Raw genomic sequence first — 16,057 nt, 5'->3', positions numbered from 1 at the left:
GCGTGACTCTGGCTTGGACAACAGACAAATGTAACCTTCGGGGCTCCTTTTAAAAAAATAAAACCCGAACTCCTTCCCAGTCTACCTATTTATAGGATGTCTGGTACTTTTCGCTGAAGCATTCTGGTTTCAACGTGCCGCACTGCCTGGTGCGGTCTCCACCGCCGCCGCCAGGTGGGGCGTGGGCGAGCGAGCCGAGCGGCAAGAATCCGGGCCCTCGGGGACCTAGCGGAAGGCGCGTCCTCGCCGAGCCCCCCGGGCTGCGGCGCCCCAGCCTCGGCGCGGACCGGCCAATCAGAAGCCGCCTTCGCGTAGCCGCGCGTTCGTCGGACCCGCCCTTCCTGCGGGCCTCACGCGCTACTTAAAGGCCTGCCCCGCAGCTGGCGCGGCGTGGTCCTCGGGAGCGGGTCGGAGGAGTTCAGCAGCCATGGCCAGCCACCTCGTGCTCTACACCGGCGCCAAGATGCCCATCATGGGGCTGGGTACCTGGAAGGTAAGTGCTCTCGGGAGCGCGCGCGTCCCACGGCTCGTCTCGGGCTCAGCGCGGCGTGGGGCGGTAGGGACCTACAGTGACCCAGAGCGGCCTCCCGGCCGGGGATGCCCGGCCTCCAAGGAGCCATAGTTGGGCTGGCCGGGCCCGGGCGGGACGGGGGGGTCCCCGCGGGGACCGGGGGACCGGGGCAGCGGGCGCTGGCCTGCCGTCCCGGGGGCTTGGGTGGGGGACTGCTGCTGTAGACGCTCGGCGGGTGGGATCCCAGGCCGCACCTGGAATCCAATCCCGGTTGGAAAATCACGGAGGGAGGTTTCCCGCGCCCCGCCGCTCTGCCCAGGGGGCGGGAATCGGGAGGAGCCGGGGCGATGGGGCCGAAATGGGGGGCCGTCGCGCGCCGGCGAATGGCGTCTGAACCGCACCTGTCGCACCTGCGCCTTTGTCTCTCTTCTAAATAGTTTATTCTTAATGGTTTCCGTTTTTACTCTCTCAGGAATAAGCACTCCGCTTAAGCCCGGAGACTGCAGGTAATTAAATTAGCTGCCACGAGTTTGCCCAGGATGCATCTATCTCCGTGTCCCCAAACACGCGACGCTGACCCCTTGTAGCCGAGCTTGCCTCTCGGGGTTGGGGGTGGGGGCGGTTGTCGTATGCGGGGCAGACCTTCGCAGAGAATCTGGGCACCTGTGGTTACCGCCCAGAGAAAACTCTTAGCTGTTGTCAGCTGTTGCAATTGAAGATTAGTAAATACAGGAAATTAGAAAAGGGTCAAAGAGTTGCTTTACACAAAGTGTTTCTTGGCCAAAGTAATCAGAGTTATGTGTAATTTGTGTTTCCTTCAAGAAGTCCAGTGAGGGCTCTAAGGGTGTAATTGAATTATGACCGTGATACAGAGTTAAATTTCAGCTGTTGAGGGTTATTCTCTTGGAATGGATGTGAAAAGACACTTTCTTGGCAATAGTAAATTATTACAGTTTGTATAATGATGCAGGCACGCAGAGACATACGCATATAACTGGAACAAAAGATCCACAAAACACTACTAGGTGGGATGAATTCCAATATTTTTATTCTGTTCTGTGTTTTCAGAAATTACGTTCCTGACCTTGGTCCATCGTTTGAAAATTACTGCTCTAGGGTAAATAAGGAATAAAAGTTGTTAAAAGGATTTCTAGAATAAAAAATAGGGACCCCTATTTTTTATTTTTTAGAGAGTGAGCGTGCATGCAGGCACGACTGGGGTGGCATCTTACAGCACAGAGCCTGATCTCATGACATGAAATCATGACCTGACCCCAAATCAAGAGTTGGGACACTTAACCGACTGAGCCACCCAGGCATCCCTTAAAGAGAGTTTGAAGTCCTGCACTTGTGCACTTAATGCCCTGAAAAGCTGTATATTTATTTAACATTATAAAATCTATAGTTAGGTAATTCATTCTGGCAGAGTACGTTCTTTGAGGGCGAGGGTAGCATCTGTCCTGTTCACAAGTATTTCCAGCATGTCTTACAATGCCTGGTGAACAGTAGGTACCCAAAAAATATGTTAGATAGGTATTGAATTAATACAAAGAAGTAAGATAATTTTGGATGGTGGGGAGGGTGAGGAGATGAGGTTTGTGCAGAATCGTGTTGAGGTGTGAGAAGGGAGGTAACTGAAATAAATAGCGCAAGTATAGGCTTAGAATGGATTCCTTTTTTTTTTTCTTAAGGATAGCAGATAGTCCCCTTTCCCCCATATGTGTGTACATATTTCTTCACAGATGCTGGATAAAAGAAGGGGTGACCTGAGAAGCATTTGCTTACCTTTGTGAGAAGTGGGGGAGGCTCTGCAAGCGGGTACAGTTCCTTGTTCTCCTGGATCTTTCCTATCATGGCATCTGTGTTGTACCATCCAGACCCTTCGCGGGGCTCTAGTGGTCTCTGATCTGCTTTTTGCATCAAAGGTCCTCAAAACTGCCCTTCTGTCCTTGGGGGTGAGGCTTTCAGGCAGATGGGAGAGCATCTCTGCCTCAGACCCCGTGTGCCATAGCGAGTGTTCTCCCCGGCAAGCTTGCCTTCCCCATTAGACAGGAAGTAAACCCACCAACCTTGTTTTGCCAGGAGTCCGTTAGAACAGATTTCTTTTGATGCCCTCTTGCAGTCCTGTTGCTAGTAAATGTTCTGACCTAGCGGAAAAATTGTTGGTAGTTTGGTTATTATAACACACCCACATACTCCAAACTGAGGAGGGGGGTACAACTGTGTTTCTTAACCTCTTTTCCATTATCTCCACCCCTGCCCCATGCAGGAATCTTTGAAACATTTTTCCCTAATTGCCCCCCACATACAATTTTAACATCAGAGATAGACTGTGTATCTGTTTATGTCCTGTGGCTCTTCAGAGGGCCACAAACCTTTGTGTAAGCTAAGATTTATTTTTTGCCCCCACTGAACCAGTTTTTGTCTCTTTGGGGGTGATATCTCCCCCTTTAAGAACACATGAGGTAGAAAAAATGCTGAGAAAGACTTTGTCACGTGCCCAGAGTGGGACAAGCTTGTATTGGCCCCAAGATCCTGGGTTGGGGAGGGGGGAAGAGGTGCTGGCTTTGGAGCTGAGACCATAACTTGGTTTTACTGTTCACCTGCCTCATCTCCCTGCGGGCCTCAACCTGGCCTTCTTCAAGATCAAAGATAGTTAAGTAAGTCTTCCCCAAGCAGGGCCAGCCCTGGTCCAGTCCCATCTCAACCAAGTGGAGATATCAGTGTCTTAGAATTGAGCAGAGATTGATTCAGGTTGGGTGGGAGGAAGCCAATTTCAATTTTATTAGTTGGTTTGTGTTCGTTGCCAAGCCTGATTATGAGCTTTGATGCCAAAGAGTAGCCAGATTGACTGTTTTCATGTGATAAGGCAAGTGAAAAGGGTGGTCAACCCCTTATCATTTGTACAGAACTGCAAAATGATGTGGACGTACTGATCATGAGCCCAGTGAGGTTGGCTTATCTGCACCAAACATTGAAAAGCACACTTTGTATTGACCGTAGATTGGACACGAGAGGTAGCATGTTGTTTTTACTCTCTGGATTCTCCCCCATGCTTGGTCTGTTGGAATCTTAGGAGTACGGCAGATTTTAAGCCTTGTTTATACAAACCACCGGGTCCCCAGTCTCCCATTTGTGCAGAGTGGAGCATCGTGTGCCCTACAGAGTGAGGAAGCCAGCTTGCTCAGATTTACCCGAAGTTGATTGAGATTGTATTGTCAATTGGCTAAATTAGAACTGGGATTAAACCCTTTTGGTCACCAAAATACCCATGTTCAGTATCAGAATACCTAAACTTTTCGTTATCATAATACTGAATTGGACACCAGACATTTTATTTGTGATTAGGAATTAGGACAAATCAAGGCTGGGCCTCTTGCCTAATCCCCATTTCTTTGTATGCTCTTCTGGCATAGAAATGGGCTGGTAAACTATAAGCCACAGACTGTTTTTGTAAATAAAGTTTTATTAGAATACACCTCCTGTGTACATATTATTTATGACTGCTTTTGTGCTGCAGAGCGGGGCACCTGCATCCGACCGTCAGGCCCACAAAGCCTAAGATATTTTCTGTCTGGAATCTTATAGAAGAAGTTTGCTGACTCCTCTTCCAGAAGATTCTAAGTGAATGGAATACATTTTGAGAAGTAACAAATGCCTGTTACACTTGCATCTGGTTGAAATGACTTACACTTAAAACGAACACTTAAAATAGAAAATTATATTGTAAGACCACTAGTATTTAAACAAACCTAATAATAAAAAATGAGTTTCTCTTAGACGCAGGTTGAGTTTCTCTAAAGAAAAGCTGGTTTTGGGGCGCCTGGGTGGCTCAGTTGGTTAAGTGACTGACTGCCTTCGGCTCAGGTCATGATCCTGGAGTCCCGGGATAGAGTCCCGCATTGGGCTCCCTGCTCAGCGGGGGGGTCTGCTTCCCCCTCTGCCCTCTTTCCTCTCGTGCTCTCTGTCTCTCATTCTCTCTCTCTCTCAAATAAATAAAATCTTTAAAAAAAAAATAAAAAAAAAAAGAAAAGCTGGTTTAATCGGAAGAAGTTAAATAATGTTTGTGGGGACGGCTTTTCTGTGATCATGGTATTTTTAAAGGCTTTAGAGGTTGATGGCCCTGTTTCTTTATTAAGTCTAAGTTCACATAAAAAGTTAGGTTTCCTATTCCTTACCCTAGGATTATCATTGGCACACTGTTCTCCTACATCTTACCTAGGATTTTCCCCCAAAGTTAAGTTTCCTTCATTCCCATCCCTCCTTTCATTGCAAAAGTAATACCTGCTAACTAGAGAAAATTTTTAAAAAATACATCAGAAAGAACATAATCCCCTCTTCCAGAAATCCCCATGGTTAATATTGCAAGGGATTCAGTCTCTGAAATTTTTTTTTTTTTTTTTAACCATTGATGCCATTTTCTAACCTTTCTGGTTGAGCCTTACAGAGGGAATAGAGGGAGGGTTATTATTTTAAAGTAACAGGTAAGAGCTACATGCAAAGGGGAAGATGATTAGGTTTTTAAAAGTGTGTGTGTGTGTGTGTGTGTGTGTGTGTGTGTGTGTGTAAAGGGCTGGGCACTAATAGGGTCTGAGTTGGTATTAGCTGGCTGCAAATGTTACAAAGCGAGGAGATAGGGAGGCCTATCTTGTGGAGATGGTGGGGGGTCCCAGGGCTGAGAATTCTCTGCCATCTGTTGATGCCATCAGCTCAGACCATTGTCAGGTTGCTGCCTGAGCTAGTGCTCTGGACCTCTAAGGTTCGAGAGACTTGGGCATCCGTGGGTTTGTCTAAGTAACAGGGCAGATTATTGGCAGAATCGAGTTAAAACATGATTTAAGTCGGTGGGATTTGTACAATTTGGTCATCTGTAATTTGAATGTTTCCTATAACGATTTTCTGCACATTTGCTGTGAGATGTATGGAAATACGCTTTCATGATTTATTTTCTTTTCAAAGTTTCAGTTTGGACCACTCCTTCTGTTTGCATTTGTAAATGTGGCATGAAATGGAGAGATGGTATAATCGCATACTAGCATTGCCAAGTTTATTGTGTGATTTTTCACCGTTATCTTAAATTGGCTGATTCGTTAGTGGTAAGAAAAGTTCATTTAGTCTCTTTCTGTGAAGGGTTAGGTTGAGATGATGAATAGTGAATGTAGTTTGTGGACTGGTACATTTTCATTCTAGAGAATGATTTTTCCAAGCCCAGGAGACTTAATCCTTTCACTGACCAGTGTCTCGTGCCTCTTAGGATCCACACAGGAGGACAGACCTGTAGGCAGAACATGGCTCTAAGGTCCTTCTGCCAACGTTTGAGTCCTGACATCTTTGACCGACTGTGATCATGGGCCTGTTGCATCACGTCTCTGTGCCTTTCTTTCCCTAGCTATAGAGATAACTGTATCTGCCAGGGTTGTGGTAAAGATTCAGTGTATTAATGTATTTAAAACTGGTAAAAATGGGTCCATATTTTCAGTTTGAGCCAGTGTGTGCTAAATACCCCACCGGTCAGTTTCCATTCAGTGACATGATCTGCCCTGGCGCAAGCTTTCTGGGAACCAGGATGCCTGTTCCAGAGTCAGCCCAGGGGACAGCCATCAGTCCCGCAGCAGAGCATGTGGCCCCGTGTGGCCTCCCTGTGGCTGCAGAAGGTGTCCCCAAAAAGGGGAGGCTGGGGGCGCCTGGGTGGCTCAGTCGTTGGGCCTCTGCCTTTGGCTCAGGTCATGATCCCAGGGTCCTGGGATCAAGCCCCGCATCGGGCTCCCTGCTCAGTGGGAAGTCTGCTTCTCCCTCTCCCACTCCCCCTGCTTGTATTCCCTCTCTTGCTGTGTGTCTCTGTCAAATAAATAAATAAAATCTTTAAAAAAAAAAAAAAAAAAGAGGCTGGCACACAGCCCCCATTCTTGAGAGTCTTGTCACCGATTGCTACAATTTCTGCAGACTGAATTTATAAAATGCCCGACAGTCCTTGCTTCTGTTTTTCTTTACCTTTAGAAAGCAGCGTGGCCCACTTCCCAGTGCCTGTGTCCCTGGCTCATCTCTTGGTCATTTCTGCCCTTGGCTTTTCTCTGAAAACATAACATGAACCTTTTTTCAGTTTTGTGCCACTGTTTCGGCAACCTTGGTTATCCTCGTTTACACTTTTCTGGCTCCAAGTAGCTGAATAATTCTGTTGGGCAGAATAAAAAGTACGTTTGAGGTGGGGACTCCTGGGCCCACAGGATGCCCTCGGGCGTACTAGAGTCAAGGCTGTACTACGTGATGTCCCTCCGAGCAGTCTCTCTCGACCCTCCTGTCTCTCAGCCCCACTCTCTTCCAGCAGCCCCTGGCTCCATTCCCCCAGGTCGGCGACCCCAGCAGGACGGGAGCCTGTCCTGGTAGTAGTTGCAGAGACTGAGTCCCGCGGGCCAGGTTTGGGTCATGCCTCTGCCTTTGACCTAGTGGCTGTGCCCGATGCGCTGTGTGGCCATGCCGGGCCTGGGGAGTACGCCCGCCCCTCTGTCCGGGCCTGGCCTTCTCTCGGCCTGCTCCCTTGGATCTCCAGTGGTGGGGAAGGCTGTACCTGTCGCTTCTTTGTTCCTCCAGGGAAAAAGAGAATCAGGTCATCTGGAGGTGTACCCTCTCTTAGACCTGAGGTTAGCATCCCGTCCCCTGCTCCCCCCTTGTGGGTGAGCAAGCCCAGTGTACTAACAGGCTCTGGCCATACCCTTGTTCCCACTGGTTCACAATCTCCCCCCCTGCCCCGGGCCTGTTCACAACTGCTGATGTCAAAACAGCAAATGTCTGCAGCTGCTCATAGCCCTGGGGATTTTCCTTTTCATTCTCTTCTCCCCCAGCTCTCTGGAGGAATGCACTATATTCATGCCACAGTCTGTTGCACATGTGTGTATTTTTCACCTCTCTGGTCTGAGTAGGATCAGTGAGGCAATGGAGTAAATGTCCATGAGGTCAGTCTGGGTGCTGGCGAAGCTCGAAGCCCTGGAGGAGCCTCCTCTTCCCTGACAGCCAGGCTCTGCCCTGTCCTGGGCACAGAGGTGGTCAGATGGCTGTTCAGTCTCCTTGCAGCTCTGCCCACACATTAGTGATGCCCATTTCCCCTCTCCTTCCAACTCCTTTCTGTCTGCTGGTATCTCAGAGGGGCCGTCTGCCACCCCTGCCTCTTAGAGCAGGTTCTTACGTGGTCACAAAGAAAGCACCAGCCTTTGAATCTGTATCCGTAATGTCCTTGACTTTATGATGATCTCCCAGAGCTGCTGGAAAGCGAATGATTGCCAATGTCAGAATCCACACCGAAAAGAAGAGAAAGTAAAGCATGGGCGTTTAGTGACAGCTCAGAAACCAAACGGGCATTGGGTAAATATTTACGGCAGTTATTAAAATATTCTGAGCTCTTTGAAGGACAAGGTGTCTCTTATTGTCTTGGGAACCTAAAAGATTCAGATAGGGTGGTTTTTTTTATATGGTGGTTTGTAAATCAACATGTAAAGAAGCAAGGGAGACGGCTCTGGCACATCTTTTTAGGGTGGGCTAGGCTGCCGTTAAGTGGTTGGCAGAGTATGCTAATGTGAAGCCATGCGGCATTTCACCTGGGCTCCAGGCCCCCATCTGAGAGCAGATGGTTTGGGAAGCCGCTGGCCATCCGCAGCCCTCGGAGAGGGGCAGGAGCTTCAGCGAGGAGTGGGGGGCTCACACTGCCCTTCTTTCTTCCTGGGTTGCTTCATTGTTGATTTTAACTCCATGTCTTCCGGTCTTTTCCTTTCAGTCCCCTCCAGGCAAAGTGACCGAGGCTGTGAAGATGGCGATTGACCTTGGGTACCGCCACATCGATTGTGCTCACGTGTACCAGAACGAGAATGAGGTGGGGTTGGCCATCCAGGAGAAGCTCAAGGAGCAGGTGGTGAAGCGTGAGGACCTCTTCGTCGTCAGCAAGGTGCTGCTCGGCAGGGGGGCCCAGGCGATTGGCTTCTCCTTCATGTTTGTACAATGGCAGAGCCGGCTTGGGAGCCGAGGCCATTCTGCCAGGGAAACGGGTTGACTGCAGGCCATAGCGGGCTCCGAAGCTCTCCTGTCCCCTGTGTGTTAGATGGTCATGCGGTGTAGAGCCATTGGTTAGAGCCCCTTGTGGATGAGGCTTAGGTTGTGGGTTGGTGCTCCCTTTCCAGGGAGTTACCTTTGAGGACAGAACTTGGTTTCCATCTGGAGACTGGATCTCCACTGCAGGCCACGGTCTTTCACCTGGAGGCTTTGGGTGCCCAAAGGGACACTGGGTGGGAGGGTGAGGCTGGCTCCACAGAGACCAAGCCTTGTAGGAAAATGGCCTTGAGAGCTCATGTTTAGGGCCTGTGCCTTCCCAACCTGTCCATTCTACATTATGCCTTCAGTTTGGTCCCTCTGCCGGATTTCCCTGACCTGATTATCCTGCCTGCCTTTGGAAAGTTAGGGTCCACGGTGTGCAATGGAAACTCCCTCACCACCATTTACAGTGCCACAGGGAGAGGGGTGGGTTTTGTCTTCGAGCTGTCTGGCTCCCGGCTGGGGACACCACCTCCTGCACGCGGGCTAAGACGTGCTCTCTCCCTGCTTCAGCTCTGGTGCACGTTCCACGAGAAGAGCATGGTGAAGGGAGCCTGCCAGAAGACGCTCAGTGATCTGAAGCTGGACTACCTGGACCTCTACCTTATTCACTGGCCAACCGGCTTCAAGGTAGGCGACACAGGGCTCAGGCCAGGCCCCTGTCCCTCCGTGTAGCCTGGGTGTGCCAGGCCCTCCTGCATTAGGTGGGTAGAGGTGGGCACACGCTGCGTGTGTGTTCAGACTGGCCCAGGCCCCGTCCCTGAAGTAGCTGCCAGTGTGGTCACCTGGGAGCTGTTAGAAATCAGCCTCCAGCCCCCCAGGCCTACTGCATCTGAGCCGTAGGCGACTCGGTTGCACGTTACAGAATTCGAGGAGCATCGTGCTTTGTCATTTGCTGCTGGTGGTACCGTTTCAAACTGTGACCGCGAACGTGGCTCAGGTGACATTCTGCACGTGGCCAGAAGACCTCATTGGCTGTCACCCTCTGCCTCCGTGTGCGGGGGTGTAGTCCTGCCTTCTGCACATAGGCCCTATCTGTGGAAGCCTGATCAGTATTCCTTGGCAGCCTGAGTCTCTGCACTAAACCAACTCGGGTTATTACCTCCTTTGCCTTCTTCCTAGCCACAGGGTCCGTTTTCTGCTTTGTCCGCTGGATTGTGGCTTTTATTCTCTAGCCCTGTTGTATTGTGCTGGTTCCATCGGACAGTCAGCTGCAACCATTTGAAAGGAGAAGTGTCTGGGGGCTTCAGGACTTGTCTGCCTATTTCCTTTCCCCACTGGCCTGTGCGTTTGCCCTTGATTATCTTCTGAAAACTTAGCTATGGAAGTTAAGAGTAATTTTTTTTTAGAACTTTGTGTTTAAAGATGCAGGTCTGTGAAGGGCTGTCATTGATTGTTTGCTCTTGTAACAACAGCATGGGAAGGAATATTTCCCACTGGATGGGGAAGGCAATGTGATTCCCAGCGACACCAATTTTGTGGACACGTGGGAGGTAAGACGGTCTTTGACCCGGTCTTCTCCCTTCTTGCTGTTTTCCCTTTCTCCTGTGAGTGATCTGCTCTGCCGTGTCTTTCCCTGCATTTTGGTGTTTGATCACCATTTTTGCTCTTCCTGTCTTATTAAAGCCAGCCTGGCTTTTGTCTTGGTGTCTCTTGGCTTCTCAAAGGTCTAATTTGCTGGCACCGATTAGTAAGGGCAGGACCTCTTGAACTGACTGGAGCCAGAGATGCTTTTCTCATCCTTGTCCTCTGGGACACATGTCAGGAGCAAGCAGCCCCTCTTTTGTTGGTAGGCCATGGAAGAGCTGATGGATGAAGGGCTGGTGAAAGCTATTGGAGTCTCCAACTTCAACCATCTCCAAGTCGAGAAGATCTTAAACAAACCTGGCTTAAAGTATAAGCCGGCTGTTAACCAGGTAAACATCGGCGGGGGAGGGGTGTGCATGGGAGACTGTTTGGTTACTTTCTGAAGCTGGCAGTTACTGCTGATCTGCGTCCCCCGGGGAGCAGCCAGTAGGCAGGTCCCGATTCGGGATTGAGAATGATGGTGACCCATCTGGGAGCCGAGCTTGCAGGAGAGACAGGGTTGGAGCCTGGCTTGTGATGACTCAGGCTCTCCCGGATTATCAGCGTGCAGACGTTGAGATCCTCAGACTCGTCACAGTTGATAAATGGCCAAAGCCAGAACAAACCCTTAGGGCCCGTGGCCACAGTACACGGATAACAACATTATTGTTTGTGTTGAGGACACTAGCTGGGAAATGGAGACCGTTGTTACAGCTTATTGGGGAGCTCAGACGTTGGTTCTACATCGTTTTCTGTCTGGGAAGGGGGGGCACTTCCTGTATGTCCCCATACCTGTGCCCACATGCCACCACCAGCCCCCCGTTTGCATCTGCAGATCGAGTGCCACCCATACCTCACTCAGGAGAAGTTAATCCAGTACTGCCAGTCCAAAGGCATCGTGGTGACTGCCTACAGCCCGCTCGGCTCTCCCGACAGGCCCTGGTGAGGTTCCCACTGGAGCGTGTTCTCTTGTCCATCGGTGAAGGTTAGAAATGGCTAGAAAGAAATACTCAGCGTCAAGGAAAATGCTTCTGGCGCCAACTTGCAGACTTACCCAGGAGCCTCTTGCTGGGTTTCCTGGTTGTCATTTCTAGTAGCAAGATGGCTGCTCTTTTTCTAGAGGGTTGGGAGTTTGTGCCCGAGCTTCAAATCAGGAGGCTGGTGGGCTGCCCTCTAAGGTCGAAGGGAGTTAGAGCTGCCTTGAGTGGAAGTGATGATGGGTGCTCACACAGGCCATCTTTCTGTCTCCAGGGCCAAGCCTGAGGACCCTTCCCTGTTGGAGGATCCCAGGATCAAAGCTATCGCAGCCAAGCACAAGAAGACCACAGCGCAGGTATCGTCCTCTCCACGCGCCTGTGACTGTTCCCAGAAGTCCCTGCATTCTTAGTGGTCCCCTTTAGCGGGGAGGGAGAGGCGAGCAAGCCCAGCCAAGCCCTCCTGGAAGTGCAGCTAGAGGTCCTGGAGTGGGTGGTAGACAGGTACACAGACTAGGAAGCCAGAAGATGGCCACGTGGTGGGGATGGTGGCTCCCACCCCCCCACCTCTACAAGCCACCCCGAGGGGCCGTGTTTGCTGACGCAGGTGGGAAGCTCATCTGTGCTCGCAGGAGAGCACTCATCCTCCGCTGCCTGGGAAATGTTCTTCTTCTCCCAAGTGGTAGGATGGCTTCCTCCTCATGCCCAGTACACCTGGGAGACGCGGAAGCGCATGGCATGGCTGGGGGTGGCCCTGACCTCTCTGAGCCTCCCGTTTTCTTGCCTGTGACGTTCTGGAATTTCCGTCTTCGGGGAATGGATGTATGTAAGACTAAGTGACATAATAATGTAGATCATTGGTGTACATACAACCTCGGCCCCTCTGTTCACAGATTCTGATCCGGTTCCCCATGCAGAGGAATTTGGTCGTGATCCCCAAGTCCATGACACCTGAACACATTGCTGAGAACTTTCAGGTAAGACCCTGGCTGGTTGGCCAGGGTTTTTTCAGCAGAGTAGGAGACCGGGCCTGTCATCTCGTGCCTGGATTGTCATGTGTGGGACCCCACCGTCCTGTCCCCTCGCAGGGAGCCAGCCTGTGTAGATAACTGTGCAGTGTTTGCACACTTGCCCACAGATGTAGCTGGCAAGTGTGCAGCAGTGTGCTTTCTGGACATCGTGGCATGAGGGCCTTCCTCGTCCCCAGGCGCGCCGCCCCTCCACGCTCACCGGTGGCTGCTTTGGGCCCGCCTGCTGGCCTCCCTGATGGCTGAGTTCTTCCCCGGCAGGCTGTGGGCCTCACGGGCATTGTGCCCCTCCCGACAGACCTTTCTTGTCCTCTCTGTCTAGCTGTTGTTTGGCTGCTTAGGCCCATCTCAGATACCTTCTTTGACCGCATCCTTCAGCTGCCCGGCCGGACTTCATTCCTAATTCCTCTGGACCCTCTGAGTGCTTTGTATAGCGTCTCCCTACAGTGTGCGATTGCGTGTTCCTTGTGTTGCGCTTGTTGAATTACCTCTTCCCTTCGCGTCACTGTAAACTGAGGCGGAGACACTTGTGATCCATCATTTTCTTGACACTGCTGCTTGTTACAGAAATGCTCAGCACCTCTGTGGTTTGTTTTTTTTTTTTTTAAAGAGTTTATTTTTATTTTTCATTTGACAGACACGTGAGAGAGGGAACACAAGCAGGGGTAGAGGCAGAGGGAGAAACAGACTCCCTGCTGAGCAGGGAGCCCGATGCGGGGCTCGATCCCAGGACCCTGGGATCATGACCTGAGCCAAAGGCAGACCCTTAACGACTGAGCCACCCAGGCGCCCATCACCTCTGTGGTTTTGACAGTCACTAAGTGGACTCAAAAGTACCGTTTTGCTCAGAGGCTCCGAAGGGAGGGAGGGACTGTCTTCTCGTTTTGTGTAGTATCCTGCCAGCACGTGGGCGTTCTCCGGAGAGTCCTGCAGTTCCGTTTTTCTGACCGTTGTCTTCCCCCTGCCCTCCCCACGCAGGGCCACGCAGGCCACGCAGGGCAGCGGCCCCTCAGCGGCCCTGCACACAGCTGTGTGGGCGCTTCGTATTCTGGGTTTGGCCTTTATTTGAAGTTATTCTTATAACTGGGTTTTTTGTTTTTGTTTTTTTTTCTTTTGAGGTCTTTGACTTTGAACTGAGCAGCGTGGATATGACCACCTTACTCAGCTACAACCGGAACTGGCGGGTGTGTGCCTTGGTGAGGTGAGTGCGTGCCGGGAGGGGGTCTGAGGCCGGATGGGCCGCATTCTGTCAGCCCAGCGGGGCCGCCCACTGCCGCTCGTCGTCTTGCTTTCTCATCCCTGCGCAGTGGGAAACGCTTGAACCCGAGTCAGCTGACCTGACACAGCCCAGGGCAGAATGCCAAGAGATCAGTTCTAGATACCTTCTCCCTCCCCAGCGGCATTGTTGGTCTAACCTGCAGCAGCCACATACTTCAGCATTAATTTTCCAATCTCAGTGGCTCGGCTGAAACCAGGTGATCCGTGTGGCTGCTATGCCCCCTTCTGGAAGAATTCACATGTGACTCTTACACTGACTTAATCGGAGGGGTTCAGTGGGAAGACTGGGGCTTGGGGCTGGGGCAACCTCTCGAGCCCTCCCTGACTGACGGTCACCCAGGGCCCCTCGAGCTGCATATTCGCTGGCTTCTTGTATTCCCTGCGATTTGTAGTTTGGAATTTGAGGGAGATGACAAGGAAGGTTGGTTTTTGGGTTTTGTTGTTGTCGTCGTCGTCCCCCCGCCGCTTGTCCTACAGTACAGTAACTAAAGTTTAAAACTCATTCTCTGCTTTCTAAGAAGCCTTCGTTTTACAGTGGGGACTGAGAGCTTCCTCTTTCGCTATGCGTATGGCCTCTGTTTCGTCCCCATCTCCCGGTGGTGCGTCTCCTGAGCAAGGCTTGGACTTCCCCTGAGGTGGGGTAGGGTGCTAGCCTTCTCTCTCCTGCCCTGCTCCCTCTGCAGTGCCGCTGGCAGCGCTGGGGGGCCGCCCGCACCCCCTGCCCCCCGCCGTGTCTGCCAAGAACTCTGCTGTGCTTCGGCCGTGAGCGCCCCTATGAGCGTGTGGCCGTCCCAGATGGGCCACTCACACCGCTCACGGGGGACCGCAGGCACTGCACGCCAGGCCCTTTCCGATGCCCCTGTTTGTGTCCGTGGTGCTTAACTTTTAGGCATTAAAATCCTTTTTGGACCAAGTGGGTGAGGGGGAGAGAGGTGACTCCTTCGCCAGGTGACGTCTGTTCTCCTGTGGGAGTCTCTGTATCGTTCTTTCACTTCCCTTTGCCCTTCCCACTGCTGACACCGTCTGTTGACGCTCTCGGGGCTGACAGACCACAGTGGTTTTCCAGCGGGTCCCTTTTCCCTTATGCTCCCTGCACTCTCCAGTGCCACTCCAGAAACAGCTGTCGGGTGATTCTGGGGGCTGTCGATGGTTAATGGGGATGGGCTGGGGCTGGAGTAGGGAGGGAAAGGCCTGGTCACCTAGGAAGCTTTCTCACTAGACCTACACCTACGCTGCCTCTTTTTGGCAATTACTGCTTTACTGAGCCTCTGTTGCTAAGGGCAGGGCCTATTACTCAGGCTTGCTGGGAGGCGAAAAAAGGGGCAGACTGTGGGCCTGTTTTGAATGGCTCCGAATCTTTGAGAGTTCCGGGCCTCATGATGGGTTCACCCTAGGCCTTTCACACTATGCCCAGCCAGTCTTTCCAGTGTGAGTGCCAAAACTTGTTCCAGCACGAGCCGTTGGCCCTGTTCACACACACCCCCAGCCTCCTTCCTCCCCTCTGGCTCTGTCGCACATACAGACTCCTGACCTCTGTCTGGTCACCCTCTTACTGTTGCAGCCTATGGGATACTCTCTGGTCCGGCCAGTTAGACTGCGTGACCAGGAAGCAGGAACGGGTCTTGGCGCCCCACCCACCTCAGGCACAGTGCTGGGCTCCCGGGGCGGGCGGGGTCGGTCACGCCTGTGCAGACTAATGAGAGCCTGAGGCAGAGAGGCCTGGAGGGGGGCGGTGGCCCCCAGGTGCAGACCTATGATCTGCAGTCTGGAAACTGGCTCATCGCTCAGGCCTCTATTTCTGCTGATAATGAGACACTCACCATTGTTTTTCGTTATCTGTTACGGTTGAAATCTCTTCCGGAAAAGCTTATGTGTTCCTCTTTTTTCCCCCGACAGCTGTGCTTCCCACAAGGACTATCCCTTCAATGCTGAGTTTTGAAGCTCTTGGTGCCTCTTCCCCTCCACGTGGCCTGCCGCTGTGTTCCCTGCGCCCCTTTCCCTGTGTGGAGTGCAGTGTGGTCTCTGCCCCTCAGTGGTGGGTCAGCGACTGCGGACGGGCCCATGAGGTGTTGGGTGTGAAGAGCAGTATCAGTAGGTTAGAAGCTGCTTCCAGTTCTCTTTGCCCTTCTTCTTGTCCAGCTGGGGAAAGTAGGACCTTAGTACTCTTTTCTGACTAAGTTGAGTCTACAAAGTTGAAATCGTGCCACTAACACTGGATGTTGGCTGCTGGGAACTGTAAGCCTTTCATCCAGATTTCTTGCCTCAAATAAAAGTGGTTTTGTGACTTGTTGCTGTTCGTTTTGTTTTGCTTTATTGAAGCAGTACACCGCTGTCTGTCTCAGCCTTCATCCCCTCTATGCTTACAAAGCAGACACTCAGCTGGGCAACGAGAACGAGTCCTGACCTCTTTCCCTCTAGTTGGGGACCTGTCGTCCTACTACTACACCCATTTAGCTTTAGGGCGGTTGACCTCATCTGGGCACATTTGAGTCACCGGGGAAGCCTTCAAATCTAGCGCTGTCTGGACTTCGCCGCTGGGGACCCATCTGATTGGCCCAGGGTGTCGCCAGGCCCCTCAGGTGTTCCTACTGTGCAGCCAAGGTTGAGAGCCACCGCTTTAGGGC

General features: G+C 51.7%; 1 protein-coding gene across 2 annotated transcripts; it reads left to right on the top strand.

Annotated features, from left to right (window-relative positions):
• Positions 1-270: 270 nt before the first annotated feature.
• On the top strand, positions 271-15,717 carry AKR1B1 (aldo-keto reductase family 1 member B). 2 transcript variants are annotated; one of them, XM_021692760.1, is made up of 10 exons: positions 272-493; positions 8,277-8,444; positions 9,101-9,217; positions 10,003-10,080; positions 10,381-10,503; positions 10,989-11,095; positions 11,405-11,486; positions 12,021-12,104; positions 13,274-13,356; positions 15,330-15,717. In XM_021692760.1, exons 1-10 carry the CDS (start codon positions 428-430, stop codon positions 15,370-15,372), a joined length of 951 nt encoding a protein of 316 aa, XP_021548435.1. In that variant the 5' UTR covers positions 272-427; the 3' UTR covers positions 15,373-15,717. The 2 variants fall into 2 exon arrangements, with proteins under 2 accessions (XP_044776213.1, XP_021548435.1); XM_044920278.1 differs by lacking the exon at positions 10,003-10,080 and having other exon boundaries at positions 271-493.
• The last annotated feature ends 340 nt before the right edge of the window (positions 15,718-16,057 follow it).

The sequence above is a fragment of the Neomonachus schauinslandi genome, chromosome 12 (genome assembly GCF_002201575.2).
Source record: "Neomonachus schauinslandi chromosome 12, ASM220157v2, whole genome shotgun sequence".
NCBI classification, from domain to species: Eukaryota; Metazoa; Chordata; class Mammalia; order Carnivora; family Phocidae; genus Neomonachus; species Neomonachus schauinslandi.
This window is presented reverse-complemented; position numbering and strand designations above follow the sequence as displayed.

What these genes read in the sequence shown, in the direction of transcription:
- AKR1B1 (XM_021692760.1), top strand. Translation starts at nt 428, where the DNA reads ATGGCCAGCCACCTCGTGCTCTACACCGGCGCCAAGATGCCCATCATG. An exon ending in ATTTTGTGGACACGTGGGAG is followed by an intron (nt 10,081 to 10,380) that starts GTAAGACGGTCT and finishes TTTTGTTGGTAG; the next exon opens with GCCATGGAAGAGCTGATGGA. An exon ending in ACATTGCTGAGAACTTTCAG is followed by an intron (nt 12,105 to 13,273) that starts GTAAGACCCTGG and finishes TTTTCTTTTGAG; the next exon opens with GTCTTTGACTTTGAACTGAG.